This window comes from Suricata suricatta, chromosome 3, assembly GCF_006229205.1.
Source record: "Suricata suricatta isolate VVHF042 chromosome 3, meerkat_22Aug2017_6uvM2_HiC, whole genome shotgun sequence".
Classification (NCBI taxonomy): Eukaryota; Metazoa; Chordata; class Mammalia; order Carnivora; family Herpestidae; genus Suricata; species Suricata suricatta.
In genome coordinates this window covers 87508517-87533744 of record NC_043702.1, presented here as the reverse complement: position 1 = coordinate 87533744, position 25228 = coordinate 87508517, and the positions used below count along the sequence as shown (strand labels likewise).

The 25228-nt window shown below is 38.8% G+C and overlaps 1 protein-coding gene across 1 annotated transcript in view; it reads right to left on the bottom strand.

Moving 5' to 3' along the window:
* Positions 1–24834, bottom strand: part of NXPH2 (neurexophilin 2) — a 108296-nt gene extending 83462 nt beyond the window's left edge. Inside the window, exon 1 of the mRNA XM_029933320.1 lies at positions 24784–24834. Within this exon, the coding sequence (XP_029789180.1) occupies positions 24784–24834 (51 nt within the window). The remainder of the gene's footprint in view (positions 1–24783) is intronic.
* Positions 24835–25228: the final 394 nt, after the last annotated feature.

Genomic DNA, 25228 nt, shown 5'->3' with positions numbered 1-25228 from the left:
ATTATCATTTTTTTCCTTTCCTGGATTGTGCTTTTGGCTTTCTATTTTAAAATTTCATCAACAGATCCAAGGTCCCCTCGATTGTCTCCCCTGTTTTCTTCTAGAAGTTTTATAGTTTTGCACTTTATACTTAGGTTTATGATTTTGAGTTAGTTTTTGTGAAAGATGTAAACTCTGTGTCTAGTTCCATATCTTGTATATGTATATCCATTGTTCCAGCACCATCTGTTATAAAAACTGTCCTTTCTCTGTTGAATTGCCCTTGCTCCTTTGTTAAAGATCATTTAACTATATTTATGGGCCCTCTATGCTGTTCTAGAAATCCATGTGTTTATTTTTTTACCAATTCCACACTGTCTTGATTACTATGGCCTAATAGTAAGTCTTAAAATTGGGTAGCGTGAGTCTTCAGTGGGTTTCTGAGTCTTTGTCTTTCCATATAAATTTTAAGACTAGTTTTTCAACATCTACAAAATGGCTTGCTGGGGTTTTTGAATGGTATTACATTACTCTGTAGATTAAATTAATAAGAAATGACACTTAACAATATTGAGAATTTAAGAATTCCAATCCATGAGCACAGCCTATGTCTCCATTATTTAGTCCTCTGTTTTCTTTCATCAGTGTTTTATAGTTTCTCACAGAGACATACTGACATATTTTGTTAGATTTTTACTTAAGTACTTCATTAATTTTGATGCTGTTATAATGGTATTATTTTTTAAATTTCAAAGTCTAATTGTGTTTTGCTGGTATATAAGACAGAAATTGACTTTTGTATATTAACCCTGTATTCTGAGACTTTGTTAGACTCACCTCTTAGTTCCAGGGCTTTCTGCTGTTATTGATTTTTGGGGATTTTCTAGTTAAATAATCATGTAACCTGTTTTATTCATACTTTTTTAATACAAACACTGCTTATTTTCCTTGTCTTAATGCACCAGCAAAAACTTCTAATATAAACATATTTTATTTTGCTCAAAATATATAAATATGCCAATCTTTCATTGTAAGATCAATAATTTTTCTCTGACAATGGCCCCATGATGGAAGATATATAACATATTTCTTATAAAAACCACACTTTCTCTAAGATTTTCAGTACCAATTCTTTAAGAATTGAAATATTCAAAATGAAAATATTTGCAAAGTAATCTGGATGCAGAATCTGCTTAGAGTTTTAGAAGAAAATTTGCCTTTTTTTCTAGTTGCCTTGCCTATATCTAATTTTCCAGAAATTTGAAAAATAATACTTAGTCTTTATTTACTTTTTCAAAGACACTTAACTAAATTTTAATAAATGAAATTATCTTTCTCTTCAGAAACAATTTTTAACAATTAATGATAATAAATTACAGAATCAATAACAAGTAAAGAAGGGCATGAGTAAACTGGGTGCAAAAGAAAACTGGCTTGACAGGAGAAGCTCTATTGCACTAAAAAAGTGCTCGAAAAGGGACCTAAGGGATTCACGATCTCAGAGTTCCGTAGGATTAGTCAGTATGTTTGACAGCGTTAAAGCCACTAATTGGGCTGGCAAACTAATTAAGTGGGCTAAAAGGTCATTTATTGTATTATTAAATTATAGCCTTAATTTTGTATCAATGGACACTGAACAATGTGTGTGCTTACACATATATATGGCTGGATGGATACATATGTATGTCCGTGTATCTATCTATCTCTCCATCCATCCGTCCATCCATTCATCCACTCATCCACCCATCCATCTAATCTCCCACTGATTCTGCTTGTCTGGCTAAGCCTTGACTAATACACCTACCAATGGACTTTCTCCCAGAGTCATGTTTCTGAGTGATGAGTGATGGTCCAAGAAAGACCACGGTTATGATACAGCTTTCAACAACTGTGTGATGAGAGAAGGGAGAGGCACAGGACGAATCAGGGATGATGCTGGCATTCACGTTTTTAAGAACATTTCTATATCCTATATTCCACAGACTAGACCTCAAGTAAGAGGCCAAAACCCTCTTAAGACAGAAGACTCAAGGAAAATGAAAAATCACACTTAAATAAGATTGAACTTCTTTTGAAACAAACTGGTCACTGATTTTGAATGGTATCACTTAGGTTCTCTCTATAAATATTATTAAATATTATTGCCAAGGAGGTATTCAGGTGCCTAGGAGGCCTCAGCTTGAAATCTGCTTTGACCTGAAGGACCACATCCCTCTCTCCTTATGAAATAACTGCAGAATCACAGCATTTTAGGTCTGAGTATAACTTTAAAGTGCACATAATATTTTCAGGGAAAAACACTAAGGTTGAGTGACATTGTGATTTGCTCAGTCACACAGCTAGGTAACAAAAAGAATTTAATTTTCAAGTTCAAATTCCTGCCCTCAATCCAGAGTTCCTTGCACAATATGGTTTCTGTGCCTGATTCATGTCTCTACCTGATTGAGCCCTGTGAACTCCTACATAAGCTTCGGGCAGAAATATGTCCTGCCTCACTATGCAATGTCCTAAGTTTTGTTAAGTCACATGCTTGCCTTTTCCAGCTCTCAAAATTGAAAGACTTATAATTAGAGACCCAGCCTTGTGGGTCTGTTTCTCTGACTGGCTTACCATGTCTGCAGCACTCTTTTTTTTAAATGTTTTTTACTTATTTCTGAGAGATAGAGAGAGACAGCATGAGTAGGGGAGGGTCAGAGAGAGAGGGAGATACAGAATCAGAAGCAGGCTCCAGGCTCTGAGCTAGCTGTCAGCACAGAGCCTGACGCGGGGCTCGAACCCAGAACAGTGAGATCATGACCTGAGCTGAAGCCTGATGCTCAACCGACTAAGCCACCCAGGCACCCCTGCAGCACTCTTAAGTCCTCAGATTTTGTTTACATCAATTTTACATCAAATGCTAACAAAAAGTTCACTGAAAAGTGGTTCTGACACATTCCATTCTCAGTCTCCCATTCTGAGAGGTAGAGAGCTAGTTGGTCTAATTCTTGTATCATAATACATTCATGTCATGCAAGTGTCTCCTCTGTTTACTTTATAAGGCACAGAACTCACCATCTCAGATCCTGAGACTTTCTGTCGCCCCTACCTCAACTTACAAAGCAATTTGGGGCCATTCATGTTGTAGAAGGAATAGACTGTCATTTGAAACTCCTTGTAATTCCTTCTGAATCCCATCAGACCCTGGTGTATGGTTTGTGAGGACATTTTCTTTCTTCCTTTAAGATGTCCCTTTAAGGTGTCCCATTCATAATGGTTCATAACTTTTTTTATTTAAAATATTTATTTTATTTTATTTTAGAGAGAGAACATGTGGAGGAGAAGGGCAGAGAGAGAGAGAGAGAGAGAGAGAGAGAGAGAGAGAGATAGAGAATCTTAAGAATCTGATGCAGAGCTCCATCCATGACTCTGGGATCATGACTTGAGCCAAAATTAAGAGGTGGACACTCAATTGACTGAGCCACTCAAGAACCGGGGTATGATACTGGGTATTTTTATTATGGTGGAACCTTTCACAAAATGTTTTAGTATCCTGTATCAGTTAGGACAATATGTGACTTAAGTGACTTCAGGACAGTCCTGAGACCGGCAGGCAAGGGCTGGCACAGATGCTCCACAAAGCGGTGAGATCTCAGTCTTTGTCAACATTCCTTTCTTCTATCTCCAAGATGTAGCCCTCTGCCCATGTTTGCTGCCTTGTATTCACAAGATGGCCACTGTAGCCCCTAGCTACAGTTCTATAATCCAAGTGGGATAGGGGTAAAATGCCAAAGGGCAAAGACATTTCAACCCAATTTATCCTTATTTTATTTTATTTATTTTTTTCCTGAAAGTAGCACTCAGAAAATTTTGACTTGTGTGCTCTTGGCCATATGTCTTCTAAGAATTGCGAGAATTTTACAATTCTACTGTGCTAGAATTTCACAAAGAACAAAGAGCTTGTAGATGCCAATGGTGACAGCCAGCCAACAGTGCCTGCCATGGACTCTTAGGCCACTCTTCCTCAGAATAGTTACTTTCAGAATTAACAATCATTCAAAAATAACCCATTTTCAACTTTTTTCCAAACAAGAAGTAAAAACTCATCTGTAATTGGTGCATTCTCAAAGGCAACTGAGAAAATTAACAAACGCAACCCTATACTGGATAAATACCATAGGTCGAAGAGACACAACAGTAAAATAAACGGGCCACCAGCTCTCCAACTACGAGCAAATGATAATAAACCCATCTGCAAGCCTCTCTCCTTTCTGTCCTGTTGCATATTCTGTCCACATACTCAGTATCTGCTTAAGTGTTAAGATGACTTAAACTAACCCTTCAAAGCAGAAAGAACTATATGGGTTAGAAACATGCTTACCAAAGTTGAAGACCTGCAAAGTTTATATAGAGAGAGTATGGGGAATCACATCTCATGCACCGTACAAAAGGTCCCTAGCTTTGGAGGGCAGATTCTGTCAAGATCTTTAGGTAATACTCCGCCATTAATGTCTCGAGGGGAATATTTTCTAAAATAAAGTAGAACCAGTTCCCTTTAGGCTAGTTTCCTCCGACTGTCTCTAAAACCTGCACTAGAAACCCTTTAGATGCTGCTTAAAATTCAGGCTCCTGGGCACCCCCTTACACACTTATCTCCTTGACCAGCAGCCAAGAACTTGTGGTTTTAGCCATCTTCCCAGATGGTGGTTGCAAACTAAAAGTCAAGAAGCACTCTCTCAGTTTACTGTGCCAGATCCATGGACTGAGCGGACGGCCTGGCAGAGTTCTCAGTCAGACCAGACATGCACCTTCTTTCTGAAGCCAAATGCGGAAAGAACAATAGTCTCACATTTTTATAGGAACCAGACTGAGGACGAATGCCTGAGCTCCCTTTGCCAAGGGAGTATCCAGGACAAGAGCAGCCGCCTGACTAAACCAGGCTGTGGCACATACAAGCCTCTGATTAATACTGCCCACAAGTAAACGTCTGTCCTAAGGAGAATTGCAGGTGCTAGAGCTAGCTTTACCTGAAGCTCAGAGAGCCCCAAAGGTCCAAAGCTTTTGTCCTTATGCCTGACCTACGGCAGCCGTCTGCCCAACCCTCCCCTCCATTTGAACCTATCAGACCATTCCTGTCTTCCCCTCCTATGTTTTGCCTAACCTCAGTTATTTCATCAGTCTCTAAAATATTCTGTCCACACATGGCGAACCTCAAACCAGACATTTTTTTCTGATCTGTAGTACCTGATCTCACCACTTGCCTCTGGCTGTCAACTGTTCTAGCAACGGGGCCATTTTGACACCTAGTTTCCTGGCCAGGTCCCCAACAGTCGGGGCCACAGCACACTCCCAGTCACATTTATGCATTCGGAGCTCTTCGATGTTATGTGGCTGCACTTCCTCCTAGTTTTGTAATTTCTGTGATTTACTAATACATCTGCTGTGCCTCCTGTTGGCTCTCAGCAAGAAGCCGAAGTGTGTTCTGTGGCACAGAAACGAGAGCTATTCTGAGAGACCATGCTGGAAATGTGAAGGGGGTTTCCTGTGCCATTTGAAGCTGAGGAAGGAGGATCCTGGCTTGGGCTTTAGTACCCAAGTACCTCTTCCTCCACCCCCAAAGTTCACTAAAATAAAGTTGAGAAAGTGGTTTTCTGGTCGCTTGAAGAAACAAGAACATTTAACTTTCAAAGATTCTGACTGAAGTACATATCTAAGGCAAAGCACGCTCCATCGTGTGCATTCAAATCTATGGATTATCTGAAGATAAAAAAGAAGGTTAGCAGATTCAGCTAAAGAGAAACCTAGCAGCTCTGAGAATTGGAAAATTAAAAGGGAGGCATCAGAAGCTAACCATTTAAGACGCTTGCAGGTGTCAGGGGAGTAGTGCTAACCACACAAAATGTTGTCACAGTTCAGACAACAGGGTCACAAAGGTGGAAATCCTGGATTAGGCCTGCTGAAATCCAGAGTAGCATAAGGATTAGACATAACTGAAATTTAGAGTTTCTTTCCTGAATTAGAGAACTGTGGTATACGCAAAACTGGGAAGTAGCCAGGACCACATGGGTCCCCAGAGAAAGAGCTTAGCAGAAGTTTCTGTTAGAAAGCACATTAAGTAGATTCAAAGCTGAGTGTATGTGAGGTGAGAGAAGGGAACAGATGTAAAGAGAAAAAGCATGATTTTTGCTTCTTTTATAGCACGATGTGTAACCTATCTCTGCCATATCTGGAGACGAGAGCCTTGAACGACACTGTATTATGTCATCCACAAGGTCAATTGAGATAGTCCGCAGGCTAGGACACGTATGACATCACCAAAGGAACCAGATTTCACACCAATACTGGCACATCTCTCCCCATGATTCTCACTTTACCCAGAAGCCTCTAGCACCCCAGAATTCTTAATAAAAACTTTAACTCTCTCATTAATCACATTCAAAGAAGACAGATTTTGCTCACTACAGGCACTCGTAAAATACTGTTCTACTGCAGGTGTGTCATTTAATAACAACTTGGATACTTTTGATTTGGTTTTACATCTCCCCAATGTAAATCCAAAAACAAATCTAAACCAAATATTATAAAAGGAATTTGCTTGATGATTTGGTCACATGCCTTCACTGTGTCAATTTTGGTCTGCTAACTTAACTGCTGTACAACACATAAAAAGAGCTTATTATACTACAATATTTGTGTTGTTCAGAACCGAGAAGAAAAGCTGTTCCTGAATGAAAATCCAAGAACCTTCCCTGACAGCCTAGATGGAGATGCTGTGGATAAACACAGGATTCTTTTATCACACGGAGCTTGTGAGCTGTGTCCTGCTTAAACCATAACTATCTACAAATAATACTCTTCAACTGAAAGGAGATCTGCTCCTTCATCTGCTGGAATTATGCTTGTTTAGTATAATGAGAAGAGGCGCCATTCCCTAGAGAGTCATGCTGAGCTCCTCAGGTCGGGCCACGCCTACTTCCATTCGCCATTGTCTGTTACATTCCACTACTTATATTTAAAGTGGGAGACTTGGGGCCCATTTCATTTTATAAGAAGGATACAGTGCTTACTGCTACGTAAAGGGAAGACTGTTAAAATCATGTGTGGTATTTAAAATTTCAGAATTAAAAACCAGATCAGAAATCTTGATCATACATTTAGAATTGCTGAATGTCTAAATTCTTATTTTTATTAAACTTTTCTATCAAATGATTTAACTCTAAACTTTAGAAATAAAATTTTCCCTATATTATCTTTTTCTCTAAGTATATAAATATTAATATATTAAAAAGGGCAACAGCACAGTGCATTTTATTAAAAACACAGGAGTCAATAATAATGATAGGAAGAGATTATAAGGTGCATGTTTGTGAACCAACATCAAATTTTATTTGTGCCTATCTGTATTTACTTCTAAAAGGGTAAACAGTGGAATCAATCAGTTTCTTGACTATTGAGAATATCCTTTCTTTGTTCTAATAGAAGATAACAGACTTAGTCTTAAAATAATCAGACAGAGCAAATAATCTATCTTTGCATGGTGCTGTAATCTAGGTGTAAAAGTTTTGTCCCACAGGATCTTTATGATGATACCATTAAGAAAAGTTGAGGCCATATAAATCCAGTTCCATAACAAAGGGGGTTCAGATACACTTTGAGGGAGTTCAGCAATGCTGACATACAGCACTTAGATTTAATTTGCCACTCAGATTTCTTCCTGTAATTTGTCTCAGGTAGTTTTCCGTTGGCTTTGAAGCATGGCTTATCAAGGGGGTTACTGAGTGATTTCTCTCAATAGGGTCATTCATTCGGTCATTTGAACATTTGTTGGATGCCTACTGGCTGTGGTGTTAGAGATTAACATCTATGCTCTCAGTGTTCACGATTTCACTTACGTGAACTACACAAGGAGATGCCTCCGTCTCCAATGCAAGTGTGTGCAGTGTGCAGGAGCCCAGAGAGGCGACTGACATGCCTTTGGAGGAAAGGTCTGCGGAAGTGGGAAAACCCCTGGCGTGTGACCTGAGGCAGCCTCCTTCCCGTGATGGTGGCCAGGAGGGCTTCCCCTCCTTCCCTAGGGGCTGGCTTATATTCCACCCACCAGGGGCCAAGGCTCCAAGTCATAAAGCCAAAGAACATCTAAGAGACCATCTGGCCTAGGGGTTCCCAAATCTGGCTGGGCCCCAGCAACACCTGGCACCTTGGCCCCAACCCAGAGCCACTGATGTAACATGCCTGAAGGCTCTGAACACACTCTCACTGTGGCTGTTGCAGTCGGCATACCTGGACCAGCTTTTGGGAAATCACTGAATCCAACCACCTTGATTTTTAGAAGGAAACTTTTAGAGGAAATTCATACCTGCAGAAATGAAAAAACTCCATCAAATTTCAGGAACAGCAATGGAGCAACATCTGGCCAAGAAACTTTCATCACAAATACTTTCAAAAAGTATTTTCAAGGCCCATGATACTAGCTATATATCATAGGACCATATGTAAAAGAATACAAGGTCAAGAACTATATTGTGGGAAGGGCGCCTGAGTGGCTCAATCGATTAATCGTCTGACTTGGGCTCCGGTCATAATCTCATGCTTCGTATGTTCGAGCCGCACATCGGACTCTGTGCTGACAGCTTGGAGCCCGGAGCCTACTTCATCTTCTGTGTCTCCCTCTCTTTCTGCCCCTTCCCTGTTCACTCTTTGTTTCTCTCTCTCAAAAAAATAAATAAACCTTAAAAAAAAAAAAAGAACTATATACTGGGAGAGAAAACCTTTAAGAAAATTGGTTTTAGTAATGATACTACTTGTTGCAATGAGCTATAAATTAGCTCTGCTCTTCCTGGTAGAAAAAGTAAATAGAAAACACTGAGTTGAAACTCTTATTAAGTAACGATAGTTGATTTACCAGGAAAAATACTTTTTTTCCTAGGAATATATTCTAAGGAAAAGCTTGGCCTAGTACTATGCCTACAAGACACTTAAACTGGCCTATGAAGCAATGAATGAAAATATGAATATATGTTACCAAAAAACTGTTTTTCTAAGACTATATCCTACATTAACCTTTGATGGAAGGTAGGAGAAAATCAGTAAATAATGGCTCATGCAGGCATTTGTAGAGAATGACATTAGCACAGTACAAACATGTCTATAACTTTCAAGGTAGAGACAAAACATCCTCCTGCCAATGAAAAGATACCACTTCTATGTGGTGGGAAACGTTCAGCAGGAGAGTGTTCTCTGTGTGCAGGTGTGTGTGTATGTGTAAGGACAGGAGGAGGGGCATGCCCTGGCCTGCTCGGGGTGCCCTGGACACACTCACTCCGGAGGCTGCAGGAGCTCATGCACAGGTTCATCTACCACAGATATGAGGGCAAAGAGCTATACTCCACTGTGGTTCTCAGGCTTGATCCCAATAAGTAAAGTCATTATTTACAGAAATTAGCTATAATTTCATGAAAATATACTATGTTTCAAACTTAAACACCAGCAGGGATTCTGTTTACTTGTTAATGACCATGTTTATCTGTGGGAGAGAAGAAACAACTCTTATAGTATACCTTCATAGGTACATTTTTTAAAAATGAGAATTGCCTTAAAAAAGAAATTTAATTAAGAATACATTCCAATTGGGGTGCCTGGGTGGCTCAGTCAGTGTAGCGTCTGACTCTTGGTTTCAGCTCAGGTCATGATCTCAGGGGTGAGATTGAGCCCCTCATGGGGCTCTGTACTGACAGCACAGAACCTGCTTGGAATTCTCTCTCTCCCTTTCTCTCTGCCCCTCCCCTGCTTGCTCTCTACCTCAAAAATAAAAATAAATAAACTTTAAAAATGCATTCCAATGTAGAAATGATTTATACCATTCATAAAGAGTAACTCAGAGTTTACATTTTAATAAATTTGAAAATACCCAATTTTTCAATAAAAACAAAATGCATTCTAGCTCTGAAGAGCTTAGTTTAATAGTTTTAAGCTACTTTTTAAAATCTCAAAAACACTGGATGGAATTTTACACTCAAAAATGCCACTCTCCAGTTTTCATATGCATACTATGGTCTGGGTTTGTGATAAACTCACAAGAATATAATCCCATTCTGTGTTAATTGTAACAAATACACACATCGTGATTTAGTTCGCATTTTTATTAACCAATTATTATCATGATTGTCCTTTTCAGTTTTATTTGCTGTCTTCTATCTTCTACAAGGTATTTTTTTGCATTTTAAAATATGGAAATTCAGAGGATTTACTAAAATTCTCTGATCCAGCCCTAACAACCAGTAAGAGCTGTACCTGAGGCAAAATAAAATGTGTGAATTTCTACTAAAGAGGGAAATCCGCTCCAAGAGAACAGTATAAGGGGGATCACCCATCCATTTCCCTTAGGAAAAAGGAGAAAAAGAAAATTTGTTAAACAGAGATGTGTACCCTGGGCAGAGGAACAGAGCTGGCATTTGAAACAATTGTTTCAATTGAACTGAACTGAAGAAAACTAGCCTGAGTTCAGGGGGGAAAAGTGCTACAAAAGAAACGAGGTCTATGCAAAATGTTGACCCCTTTTCAACAGTGCAAGGAAAAAGCGTTTAACTGGAAGAGGTCAAAGAGGTCATTTGGTTCAGCTTTTCACAGCCAAAAATCTCCTTCCCCAATGGTCTTCAAACTGGGGGTGTTTGTTCCCCAGGGCCCAACTGTCAATGTCTGGAGACATTTTTGGTTGTCACAACTAGGAGAGTGTGCTACTGGCATCTAGCGGGTGGAGTCGAGGGATGCTGCTGAACAGCCCGTGATGCCCTGGACAGCCTCCTTGTCCCTACCCCCAGCCCCATACAAGTAATTACTTGGTTCAAGATGTCACTAGTCCTGAGGTTGGGAAACCTGCCTTATAGCATGACTCTTTTTTTTCAAATCACTTTATTGGGGCATGATTGACATACAAAGTGTTATATGCTTATAACGTATACACTTGGAACTAAGTACACACTCACGAAACTATCACCAGGCTCTATGCCATTAGCATATCCATCACATCCCAGTGAAGGCACACTCATGACGTCACAAGCATGCCTTTACAACGATGGGCAGCTCCCTCCACTAAAAAGACCTCCCTTATTTTGAGGTTCACGGAATGAATATTTGTCAAAAGCACTCCACAAAAAAAAGTACACATATCCAAAATCACATCTAAAGGTCAAAATGCAGTTTCCAGTTGTTAATATTAAATTAATATTCTAACCTGCTTATATGACAAAAAATAAAAACATATCGTAAATAAATTTATACGCCAAATTTTTGTTGGTTGTACTACTTTTAAGTCTTCTAGTTGGTAGCTTTTAAGACTTTAAGCCTATTTCTTAATTTATTAACATTAGACAATTTCTCTTCCTACTATGAAAGGTAAGGAAACTGGCACGCTCACCTACCTTCACCTCTGTATTCCTTTTACCTCTAAATTTGTATTATGTGCTATTACTTTAGTTCATTAATATTTATTATGGTTACATTTCATTCTTAGACTATATTGAAATCATTCATGCTTTGTGTATAAGTCCATTCCAAACACAGTAAACTAATAAATAGCATTTATAAAACTGAATGGCTTCCCTGTAGAGTCACAGTGTGACCAGATCACAGAGAAGGAAACGGATCCCAACACTTTCGACACCTTCCCAAGGTCAGAAGCTAATGGATCCTTTCTTTGTTTTCTTCACTTCTTCTGAGTCATATTCAGACACCACTGTGTCCCACATCCTCCTCCTGTTCTAGATTTCTTCCTGCTCGGCTGAGCTAGGTCTTTGAAGGCTGTTCCATATGGAGTGAGTGGTAACTCCCTGGAGATTCTTGCATGCCCCAAATGTCATTTTTCATTTTTTCTGATTTTCTCTTCTTCTTCCTCCTTCTTTTCCCTTCATATTTAATATAACTTTGCTGTTGATTCAATATCCCTTTCCCCTCAGAACTTTAAAGGCATTATTCCATTGTTTCTAACATCTAGTGTAGATAATGAGACATATGTGTCTTTGTCAGTAATCTCTTGTCTCTCTGAAAGCTCTCAAGATTTTTCTATTATTTCCTTTGAGTTCAGAAATTTCACCAGATTTTTTAAAAAATTAGTCCTTTCAACGCTATTTTTTTTCTTGACTAGGTCCCTTCCATTCACAGTCTCTGTTTCTGAGGCTCCTCATTGGATTTTCTGGAATGTGTTCTCTGTGCCTCTTCACTGTTCACTCTTGTTTCCCAATTTGGTCTTTTGATTCTGTCATGACAGACTTCCTTGACTTCACGTCACAGTTCACCAACGTGAACTGTCTCCCTGTTTCTTTCAATCTTCTCCCCAACTTTTAAATGTTATCAGTTATGTATTTCATTTCCAAGAATTCTTTCTCATTGTCCAGTTGATTTTTCTTCATAGCAGCTTGTTCTTATTTTCAGGATGCAAAATCCTTTTGAGTTTCTGAGAATACTAATCAAGAGTCTTTAAAATTGAAATCAGTTTCCTATTTTATTTGTTTCCTCCAGGGTAGCTCCTTTTCTTCTTCCTCCTCCTCCTCCTCCTTTTTGCTAGTTATTTCTCTCAAATGTCTGGTGATCTTTGGTTATTATCTAAGTCTATGAGTAAAAAATCATACTAAATAATATGAAGAGTTGTAATGGGTGTTCTCTGTAGGTGTTTTGGTCTCTCTTTCTAATAGAGTTCTTCCTTTGGTTGGAGTTCTGATCACAAGGTCCCTAAAGGCCTTAGATAGTGTTGATTCCTTAGGATGTGTGGAACTGTTGATCAAAGTATCCCATCATTTTCAAGACAGCAAATGTCCCAAGCCAAAAACATGACATCATAAATGAAGCAAAACAAGGACTGGACAAAAAAAGAAAGTTTGGCATTTATTCATCATCTTGTCCAATTGATACTTTCCAGACCCTCAGTTCTGCTCTAGACATGCCTGGTTCTGCAACCTTTCCCATGAGCCACCCTGTTTTCATGAATTCCTTCTCTTCTTAAGTTTGTCATTGTCAGCTTCTGTTGCTTGCAGACCAAGACCCAACAGTGTTGCAGATGGAAAAGAAAACTGCTCTTTGTTAAGCTAATGCTAGGTACTGGGCATTTCACATTTCTGTATAATCACCGTAACCCTATGAAACAGCAGTAGTTGCTATTATTTTATGAAGAAAGTGAAATTGAGTAGATTTATTGGTTTGTCCAAGATGCCAAAAAACCCCACTGGAATCCAAGTGAATCTGACATCTAAACATATGCTTTTTTGTCTCTCATAGGAAGTATTCATGGAGTATTAAAGAATTAAAGATACAGACCTGGCTGCAGTTATCAGTGTGTGATGAATACTGGATGAGAAATTTAAGGCTGGAAAAGCAGGTAGAAACATTTAGACTCGGTGTGTTAAGAAAAAGAAAATCACAATATCAGTCTTAAAAGTCGAGTGACATAGTAAATGCAAAGAAGATTTAAGAAAGATGATTCTATGACATGTGGAGTGAATTTAGAAGGCTTGCATTGGAATAAAGTAGACCAGCTAGGAGGCTGCTGTAGTGATGAAATGGCAGCAGGTGGAGAGGAAGAGACAGTTTACAGAAGGATTTGGAAGGAAATTTCATAGGATTTTGTGACTGAATGGATATTGTAGGGGATGAAGAAAAATGAGCCAAAAATGACTAAAAGATTTCCAGTTGCAGAGGAAAGCTGACTGAATGTATTTACCTTGCCTCCCTCCCAAATTTCCAATGAAATGAACTAGGAATGCCAAAATAAGACTAAATGCATAGTGGTGCTAGAAAGAGGAAAGGATGCCAAGAGTCCACAGATCTGAGAACCTCTAGAGGAAGGATAAAAGAGTGAATCAGAATTATGCAAAAGCCGGATGTGCTGAGCAGCCTGTAACCAACAAAGGCAAAGGAGAAGAGCACCGGAGCAGTAAGCTCGGGTTTTCCGCCTACACGGGACACCCTTCTCACCACCAAGCTCAGCCCAGGAGGAGCTAGGAGTGCACACAGGCACCAGGTCAGCTCCCAGGAGGCGGCAAAGTCCTCTAATGAGCAAAAGAGGGCTGAGGCTCTGGATGCTCACCCCTTAACGTGAGGCTTCATTCACCTTGGACAGTGTACAGAATTAACCATGGAATCTGCCACAGAAAGCTTCTGGTTACAACAGTAGACCTACAGAGAGAGTGGAGGCAGTCCCCTACTCCTGTTCCAACACATACATAAAATAATGTCAGTTACACCTGTTTCATAGGGTTACGGTGATTATATACAACAATGTAAAATGCCCAGCACCTAGCATTAGCTTAACAAGATCCTCACAGGTGTAGAGTAAATTTTTTAAATTAAGTAAGAACATATATAATTTTATGCTAAATAAATCTGAAGATATGCAAAAATGCATGATTTTCTCTTAAGATCAATAAAAGGGATTCAATAAGGGTTGAAGAAAAAATCTGAAAGGAGAAGGAGCCATAATGACAATGAAATGTTTATAAAAGATCTGTCCTGGAGCGCCTGGGTGGCTCAGCTGGGTAAGCGTTTGACCTCGGCTCTGGCCATGATCTCACGCCTCAGGAGTCTGAGCTCCGTGTAGCGCTCTGGGCTGACAGCTCAGAGCCTGGAGCCTGCTTCTACGTCTGTGTGTGTGTTTGTGTTTCTCTCTCTGCCCCTCCCCCACAACACGTCTTCTCTCTCCCTCAAAAATAAAATTAAAAAAAAAAAGGTCTCTTCTGCGGCAGCTAGGTGGTTCAATGAGCTGAGTGTCCCACTCTTGATTTAAGCTCAGGTCATGATCCCATGGAGTCACGGGATCAAGCTGTATGTCAGGATCCATGCTACGTGTGCAGCCTGCTCACGATTGTCTCTCCCTCTCCTTCGGTCTCTCTCCCCTACTCACACTCATGCATGCTCTCTCTCTCTCTCACTCTCCCTCTCTCAAAAAAATTATATATAAATAAATATAAAAGATCTCTCCTAAAACAAAAAGGCTCCAATAGATTAAATGATCCCCAACAAACTTCCAAAGGAAAAGCAATTCTCAACTATTTTAATATCTCCCAGAACTGAGAAAAATAAATAGAAGTCTTTCTAACTATGATTCTTGAATAATCCTGATGCAAAACCTGTTGTGTTCCACTTTTGCTATATTTTACTTATGAATGGTGTTCTTAAATAAAATACTAACAATATAAAAACACATGTATCCATCTATTAAAATACAGATGATTTAACTTGGCTTAAGCAGTATGTTAGGATAACTATTCATAAATAAGAAACATAAAGAGGTAGGTTTTTAAAAAAAATACGATCATTTTGAAGGATCCTGAAAACTAATCTGAAATTGACTTCTATTATTAACAACTTTATTTTAATTTGGAATATAACTTGATAGATTATCAGAACCTAAAAGGAAACATCATATTTAGTAACGTTTACATTAAAGTTGGAAAGATAAGAAAAAATACCTACTTTTCCAGTGTTAGTCAACAATATTTTGAAGGTTCTACTCAGTACACTAGGAGAATAAATTTTAATTCAAGAGGCAGCAATGTTTAATAGAAAGAGCCAAATATAAGATTACTTCTAGATAATATAATTGTCTATACAGAAAATCCAGGAGAATCAAATTAAAATTATTAAAAATAATAATCTGCTTCAGAAATAGAACTCATATAAACACAAAGATACTAAAATAAATCTTTTCTTATATTCCAGCAAAATACAATTTTTAAATCTCAGGCATAGAAACAGTGTCCACAACAACCCCATTATGTATTAAATGTCCAGGGAGAGTATAAACAACTGTGCAAAAGTAATATAAAAAAATTATAGAAGTAAAGCCATAGAAAAAAATGGAAAAATTAAGAAAATTTATCAGAATAAGAAGACAAATGGTTAAATATGAAAACACACGTTACCTTTCTAATGAACAAGGGGGTGTTTTCCTCTAATAGATTGGCAAAGTTAAAAAAAAAAAAAAGGGAAAACACCATCCAGATAAGGCCAGCGATATGCAAAAACACTGGGTGTGTGGTACTGTATTTTATAGTCTTTTAGGGGACAACTTATATTTATCAAAAACCATATTGTACATTTCGAGCATTGAACCAGTATTTTCAGTTCTAGGAATTAATTTTATATATTCACACATATATTTAAAAAATTAAAAATAATCAAAATATTAATAAGGGACTGATCAAATACATTTCCTAGCATGGTATGTCAATGCTATGAAATACTGTGAATCCTCAAATATACAAGTTGTTCTATATTGCATAAAAATGGCCACAATATATTACTGTATTAAAAAATACAGAATATTGTATTGCTATAATTATGATGAAAGCATATATACCCACAATTTCTGGGAAAATATACATTAAATTATTAATAATGATTATCTCTAACTGCAAGAAGGCAGAAAGGAGACAGGGTTAAGAATGGCTACTTTAAAATTTTCTGACTATTAAAGCAACTTTAAACAGAAATGTTAGGTTGGGTTTGCCAGAAGCAGAGCCTGAGACAAGTGTTTGAATGCAAATGATTTATCATGAAGCAGTTTCAGGGAAGTCTGGCAAGGGAGAGAGGCCGCAGGTCAGAGAATGGAAGCAAGCCACGCAACTATGTGATCTCAAGCAAAATGCACTTGAGGTGGACTCAACCTGCTGCCTCAAAGGGAACTCCAGAACATTCTGCTGAGTCTCAGAGCAAGGGAACATGGCTCTACACACCCTGGTACTTGTGAGTCACTGATTTTTTAAGAGCTGGCTGAAAGGGGAGGGAAGGGAACAGGACAGTGTGACTCTGAGTGCTCGTTGGCAAGGTGCATCAACAGCAACCCTGGGCGCTCCTCTGAAAGACAGTGGCAGTTGCTCAGTGTTAGAATAGAAACCAAAAAAAGGCTGGTGGAGGGGAGTGGAGGTTGGGGAGACAGTCCATAAAAATATTAAAAAGACATCCAAAGAGATCTGGGTGGACAGCCAACAAAATGCACTAATATATATTACTTTTGTAATAAAATACATATTTTCATAAAATGTAAGAAAGGGAAGAGACAGCAACAGGAAGTATGCTACTGGTAAAGCATAATTATGTACAAATGCTCGCCAGGTCTGCACCAGTGTGAGCACCTACTAGGTAGCCCCGCCCCATCCTCCAGGCTCCTTCTCATACTCCCGCCTGCCCATTCATTCGACAACCAGGATTAAGTGGCCCTTAATAGGAATTAAGACTTTTCACTCTCTTCCTGTTCATCTTTTCAATCTGAAGTGGTACAGGTTGAGATCTTGAGAAATTAGAGGAACTCTCAAATCCTCTGCTGATCTTAACTGGAACCACATTTACTCAGCCAACAACTTAACCCTAAAGCTGTATAAAAACCAAAGTACTTGGTCAACTAAACTCTGTGAGGCTAAATTCTAAATAGAACTCCTGATTAAGGGACATGATCCAAGAACCCGTTTGCTGTATTTACATTCTTTGACTTTATGACAAACTTGTTTAAAACATTCCTAAAATTAATGATTTGATGTTTCTACCACAATATGGACACTGAACACAAAGAATGAGACATTTCCTAGAAGTGTTCTTCCATCATGTCATTCTGGACGTCAAAGACAGATCTCACAGTCTTCTGCTACAAATGGCTGCTATCTCACCAAAGAGCTGAACTAGGTAGACAATTCAAGTTTTATCTTTTTCTGGTCTATAGTCCATCTCTGAAACCTTCTAAGCTTTTGTTTCTTCATCTGTAAAGTGGATGCAATAACTATTATTTCTTTTACCTTTCCAAGCTTATGTGAAGATAAAACGAGATCACATGTGTGAAAGACTCTAGTAAATCATGTAGGTTTTTATGTACCAAGTCACTTATCTGGACACAGGATACCAAGTCACAAGGGGTGAACTCAAGATCAGAACCCCTGAATACTGTCAGGAAAGATGTGTGTGGCTTTGAATATGTTGAGTTAAGAAAGTAGTAAAACATCCAAGTCACAATGAACAGTAAGCTGTGGAGATATGGCCTTGGATCCTGAAAAACAAGGTAGAGACTGAGGTTCAAATTTGGGAGTCATCAACATGGGAGCAGCAGGTGAATTCATGACTATGGAAAACACACATTTGAAAGTCTTACCTCCTTTTTTATTTCCATAACAATATTCCTATACTGACCCCAACTATCTTCTGTTGTGGATTATCAAAATGCAAAACTTTGTTAATAAAAGTTGTTGTTATCATTACTACAAAATGTTAAATAGTTATTTAGGGTCTTGATTCTCTTACTGTAGAACTTATCCATTCAAAATGTCTTGCAGATTGTCATACGCAATCAACCACTTTCACTGGTTAAGCCTGCACACACAAAAGAGAAATTCCAGAGTGGAAATCACATGGACTTCATAGAACCATATAAATTAAACATGTGGTTTCTCCTTGCAAATAATCTAGAGTATTTCTTAAATTAGTGTTTAGAATGAATATATATATACATGCTAGGTAACTAAGGTAAAACTGAGATTATAAAAGTGCCAGTATTATATCACAATGGTTGAAAGTCACAACCTCACATGTCCTTGCATGAAGAGATTTAAACGAGGGTTTTTATGATCCTAGAATCACTTATTTGGCCCCAAACAGCAGTATCACAAAGTCAGGGTTTCTTTGTAGACATTTACATTGTTTCAAGTGTAGTTGGACCGACCTCCAGGAGTAGTCAGTCTGTTTCAGATGGCTTGTTGCCTAAAGTTAAGACCATTGACATTTTCTCCATCTTTGATAGGGTCTCACATACCAGCTCTTTGTTGGTTTTCTTTTAAGTGTTGTACCATTTATATCTAACTCCTGAAATCTTTGTAGTTAAAAGTATTTCTGATTTAAATAGGCTGAATTCTATTGTGGCATAAAAAAGCCACATGACCATTTTCTGGTTGAAGCACAGTATTAAACTGTAATGTTGTTTATCTTAATAATTGGAATTTGAGAGTCAATTTACTTTTTATTTAAATTAAAGCAATCACTAGATGTCAGAAGCTTACAACTTAAAAACAGTATAGAGGGGGAAAAGCCTGAATGCACAATATTTATTTAAATTTTATTGATTTTGTTGATTATATGGGTTCAATAAATGTTCATGAATTCCCTTTGCCTACTTTCAACTAATTTTCCCTTCCCATAGACAGGGATAACATTAATCAATCTTGCAGTGTTTTAAATCTACTTCTAAATATACACAGCATTTGTGATGTGTATATTTACATAAACTCAAGGTAAAATTTATATTTAAAACAATAATGTTGGTATATAAGACATACTTTAAATTCTACAGTAACTAAAGATGGAATTCATAAAAAGAAAAATCCAGGAACACTGTTACCATGTATTAAAAAAATGAAAAGTGATGTCAGAAATCATTTTTCATTCACTTAATCATTAATGACTTCACTTAGAGATGAGGAGTTTGAGGTTATTAAATGAGCTGCCCAAGATACACACACACACACACACACACACACGTGTGTGCACACACATTCACACACTCACACTCTCAGGCCTGTCCTGTTGTTGACTGCTATGTCCTCAACATCTGCTATCATCTCAGTGCGTAGTCTGGGTCCAAACAGTCAGTCAGTCAATATTTATTGAATGTGCAATTTATTTAGAAATGGAACACCAAACACATTATTCAAAATGGAAACATTTAAGACGTCCTTTTGATCTTATAGTTTTATTGTGAGAATAGAACATGATAAACTGTATATAAAAGAAACTTGAAAAGGGTAAGTATGTGCAAATCTAAGACAACATTAATGCTGTGGTATGAATACCAAACTTCTCTTGTCCCTTACCATATGTCCATTGTCTAAGAAAGATAAAATTTATAATGGCAATTTTAAAGACACTATTTTAATTTCTTGAATGATCTGGCTAGGAAAAAGGAAAATATGTTCTATTGCTTTTGGGTTTAAATAATGAAACTTTAATTTTTAATGGTTGTTCTATAAAGAAACAGAATTCCTTATTATATATTGATTTTAGAGCACAATGAACCAAACATTTGTTTGAAGGTTTTTCTCTAGATTTTCATAAATTAAAAATAACATAAAATGGAAGTTTTCAGTCAATCCTATCTTAGGATTCTTTCTATAGTGTGAAACTCTATGCTGTAAATTGCTTTACATTCTTCTTTTGGAACAGGGTTTTGAAATAAAAACTGGAGAGGTCATCAACACTATTGGTCATATCGACAATAGTAAAACATTTAAGTAGATTGTTAGCAAATAAATCAGGGCATCTGAATTTGGCATAATTAAAAACAATCTTGATGATGTCATGTTACAAAATCTTACCATGATGCAATAAAAAGGTTAACTGGGAAAGGATTATTTAAAAGAAGTTAAACACTATAACCTTTGTGCCAAAATAATAAGAAATTAGTTTGTTGCATCATCATCTTGCATACTATAAGAGTACTGGGAGAGTGGCCTCACATGGGTGAGTGTTCAAAATCATTTGGTCCAATTTTTTAAAGCAGCTTTAAAATAACTGACTCCCAAATCCAGATATTAAATGCCAACTTCTTACCGGCAATAATGCTTATGGCTAAGATAGAAATGAGATTCTTTACAGAAACGCTGACACAGCCCTAACTGTAGGCACTTGAGTGTGTAGCTATAATTCTTTTTTCAAGTCTTACCGAGCAATGCTTCAGGTAAAGGAGTCCGCAGAATATGTAAACAGTAAGAGACGGTCCGAGAGCTTTTACAAAATCATAAACCTATGACACATTGATATTCACCGTTGATCGCTACCACTAAATGTCTAAATCATTCAAAGTGTATTGATTAGATCCTTCATAGGTAAAAGGTGGGTAACGTATTATGAAATCAACATTTCTTAATTCATTCGATTTGTAAGAGCTACACATTTTAAGCTGACAATGTAAAACCTCTAAAAGGTTTTTCAGAAAGCCTTCTGCCTTATTTAGCATTTTGACCATTAATCAAAAACAATGAGGAAAGAATATTAAAAAAAAAAAAGCAAAACAGAACAAAGATAAGAAAGCTTTTCTTTTGCATTTGGAAACATATTAAGCTATAAAATAAGTTCCCAAGAGGCATCAGTTTCCTGTGTGGAAGACATTTAAAACGGAACCAGATAACATAAATCTCAGAACAGACCAAGGGAACACAACTGACACTGGGAGAGTGGCTAGAATGGAGGACTTCGAAGTGTAACCTTGATTCTCATTTTTAAAAATGTCTAAGATAATGATGCCTTTAATGAAGAATTAATTTTAATGCCGAGCCATCTCTAAATCATAACCACGACATGGCGGTACTTCTACTGTGCACTGCCGTCTAGCCAACAGACAACTATTGATCCTACGCTGGAAAATACTGTTTTGATGTCTATTGATCAGAACTCTAAGAGGGAAATTGTGATCTTGAATGGAAGACAGTCATGAGTTATCACTTTTTGTAAATACAGAGTTGAGAATAAATATGTGGTATAAATATCATACTAAACAAATACTAAAATTATTAACTTGTTAAAAGATAAACAAAATACCCCTAGCAAGTTTATGTGAGATGATATTCTACAGCAAGGATAAACTTAGGACTGGAATACCCTGCATCACAGGCGTTACAATTTTATAGAATTCTAAAAATTCGCCACCTTACATCACTTCCAATTATATTTTACTTTATAAAATCATTATATCACAGAAAAACAAGTGGAAATGTGTAACAAACTTATTTTATCTTAAACTCAAGCCAGTAATCCATTTAAATTCAATCTTTTTACAATCTGCATTTTACTTAAAGGCAAAAATCACACTTATTATGAGTTACACATTATCATGTAAATCTGTAAGAAGTTGTCATCTGACAAAGTCTTTGTATCATGGCAGGAAATAAGACTCATTATATTATAATATTAATTTCAAATGCTAATTTTCTCATCATTAGATGGCAGAAAAGAAATAAAGTGCTGTTAATACTTTATACAAAATGTGTTGCTGAATAAGGATTTCAGGGAAAATAATACATTCAGGATTCATATTTAAATTTTGCAAATGCCTAGTAATCCTATTAATTAGGGAAACTAACCTATCGGTTAAAATACTGGACAGAGGCAAGGACAACTGGCCAGGGACAGATAACATACATGCATACGTCATAGGTTACCTGCAATATTTATCAACTTGGCTTATTGTTTCTTAAAAATTTTAAGTATTACAAAAACAAGTAAGAGCACTCTAACTATTGTACCAGTATCATGTGGTTAGTGACTTATTTGGACCCAAATCCCCGTGACAGCTTTTGATGAAAAAGACAATTTTCTTAAAATTAAATTTCAAAATCCCCAAGTGAATGCGCTACTCACATAAAATGTTTAGCATTTTTAAAAAAAGTATATTCTTCAGGTTGCCAGTATGGATGAAAAAGTAAAGTGGGATTCCAGCAATAGCCCAACCTTGTCCTGGCCCCTGCCTCCCCAGTGGCAGATCTACTAAATACATGTTTCTAGTTCCTAGAAAATTAAAAGTCTAGTTTTCAAATCAAGGAAACATGTTATCCACCTGATGTTGGGACTTAGCAAATAAGTTCAATATCAGCGGGAAAAGGCAGAATAAAGATGTGAGCCATCCAGAGGGCCAAATTATGACCTGCCCTTTTTGATACCTGCAGGGGTGGGGTACATCATGGGAATGGGGGATGTTTTCATTTAGATCTACCCTCCTCAGCCACTCTGTTTTCCTTTCACATCATAACCGCCTTGTGTTATAAGGCTGGAAACAGCTGTAAGAATGTGGAGAATGTAAACAGCCTTTTATGGTCCAAGAGGATGGCAGTGTGTAAGGAATGTGTCCTTATCACACCGCTGCAGCTCCCACCTCACTTACCATGATAAAGTGCTCCAGGAAAAAAACATTACAACCCAAGCACAATCCAAAAACGGATTAGAATTTGACATAAGCTTCCTTAAAAGTGAATCAATCAATCCATGCTGTAATATTAGAATCTAGCTCTTAAGGAGGGCATATAATCCCTTCAAGATGTATTTCCTATTCCCTATTGACTATGGTGGTGTGAAAAAAAAAAATCTAACATTTCCAATATAGCAGCTGATGGAAGAACTTTTTCCCAACATATGCCCAAATGTTGCCTCATCTTTATGAGTCTAACACAGTGGAACACATACACAGTTCATGATGAATGAAAGCAAAATTAAATTAACAAACTAAGAGATCCATGAAGATATCCTGAAGACCTTACCTAAGTACCTGATTTCCTCAGGCTTTTAGTTCTCCTTATACATGCCATACAAATGCTGGCTAGAACATCTTTTATTGGAATCCAGCTTAAACAGTTAAAAAAAGCAAGTGATTCTAAAGTCTCATGTGTCATATATGTTGCATGCACAATGCCTTAGATTTAAAATGTATTTTAACATGCAGTATTGTATACAGGCAGCATGTGATGGCTCACTGAAGGACCTCTGGAAACTTCACTGCATTTTCCTCTTGATGCCACTGAAGAATCTTTTACTTAATGCTGTGCAAGGGAAGCTAAGCTCTGTCCTAAGGAGAATGGACAGACTCTTCCTTATCCTCTCCCCTTCACTAAGACCTTTTAGAATCCCTTCCATCCTTGAAACTTGCAAAATATCTCTGTATCTACAGTATCATACCTCTCATAGAGAAACTTTCATAAGTTACTTGATCTTTCCCTTTAACAGGAAATAATAGAAAAAAGAGAAGAGAGAAGATCTAATCATTATCTAAATGCTTCCTTAACCTTGTTTTAACAGCCCAGAGCTAACTGAGTAAAATCTTAAGTATGAGGACCAAAGAAACCGTGGGAAATGGAGAAACCTTTCTTTAACTGCACCGTATTAAGTGCCAAGAGAGCAGGAGAAAACCATCACACAGGCGAAGGCAGTTTCCTTCTATAATTTTACTTTAAAAGTTGTCTTCTAGACGCTTTTACTGGTGACTCCCTTACGTAAAATTAACTAGCAATACATACAGTATGTAGGTGTATATTTCGGAACGAGGAGAGCACGGCGCCACGCGGGAAAAGCGAGGAGAGTCGATAGTTACAACGCTAACAGTCGCTCAAAGCGTCGCCGGCAAACCCTGAACCACCTTCCAATACCCTTCATATTCCTTAGAGCCCCTTCAGCCGCCAGACCAGGCAGGAGAGGTCTTTGGTAAATTACTGCTTAGAGATTCCCGAGAGCAGGCTCAGCGTGGACTTGGGCGTGAAAGTTACATCCTGTATGCCCACCGGCAGAAATCCCCATCCCAGTCCCCAGCACCGGACGGAAAATGAAGAGAAATCCAATCTGCGTTCCCACCCCCCAATCGGTCTTTTGCTTAAGTTTTCCCCTAGCACAGAGCTACTAACTGACCCTAAACACAAGGATGCACAATACCAGGGTTTGAAAGAAGTGTCTGCAGGCATCTGGGCAAAATACCATGTGAAGTATAAAGACCACCGAGCCCCTCAAACTCTGGGCTGGAGGCAGATCTTTCAGACCATCGTATGCCAGTACCCTCATCGCACCCTCTTCCCTCCACTTTCTGCCTACTTTACCCCAGCTCTCAAGTCCCAACCCCTGCTAAGCCCTTCCTCGGCTTCCAGGTCCCCTCCATTCCCGTCGGCGATTCTTCCCCTCTAACCCCTAAAGCAACCCCAAACTCCTACCACTCCGCGAGCTCCTAGCCCCAGGGTCCCATCTGGCACTCGGCTTCTGAGTCGGCCACGGGCGCGGTTTTCCCGCCGAAACGCGTCCCCAGCGCGTGAGGCGTGCAGCCGGCCGGACACTCACCAGCTGCAGCAAGCCGGGGACCACGACGAGGGGCAGCGGCCGCAGGCGCATGGTGCCGGCTGGCGCGGCGTCTCACGAGCTGCGCGCCCTTGCCTGCCTCTCGCGCATCTCCACTTCGAGGGGCAGGACTGAAGACGCCAGGGACACCGCGCGGCGCTTTCCTCCCGGAATCGAAGCGCAGCGCAGCGCCGCGCCGCGCGGGCGGGCAAGGGGAAGGGGGAGGGCGGGCTGGCGGGAGGTGCTTCTGGGGGCCCCAGCGCGCCACTCCTTGGAGGGGGCTTGGAAAGGAGCGCGCGGGGCCGCTTGAGACCCGCACGCTGCGCGGGACTCCAGGGGTGCCCGGGGTTCCGGCGTTCCGGGGTCGGGGTGAGCGCTGGGGGCGCCCGCGGGCCGTAGGCGGCGGCTCGGGCGCTTTGGTGCCAGGTTCCCGCTCGAGGCTGCTCTA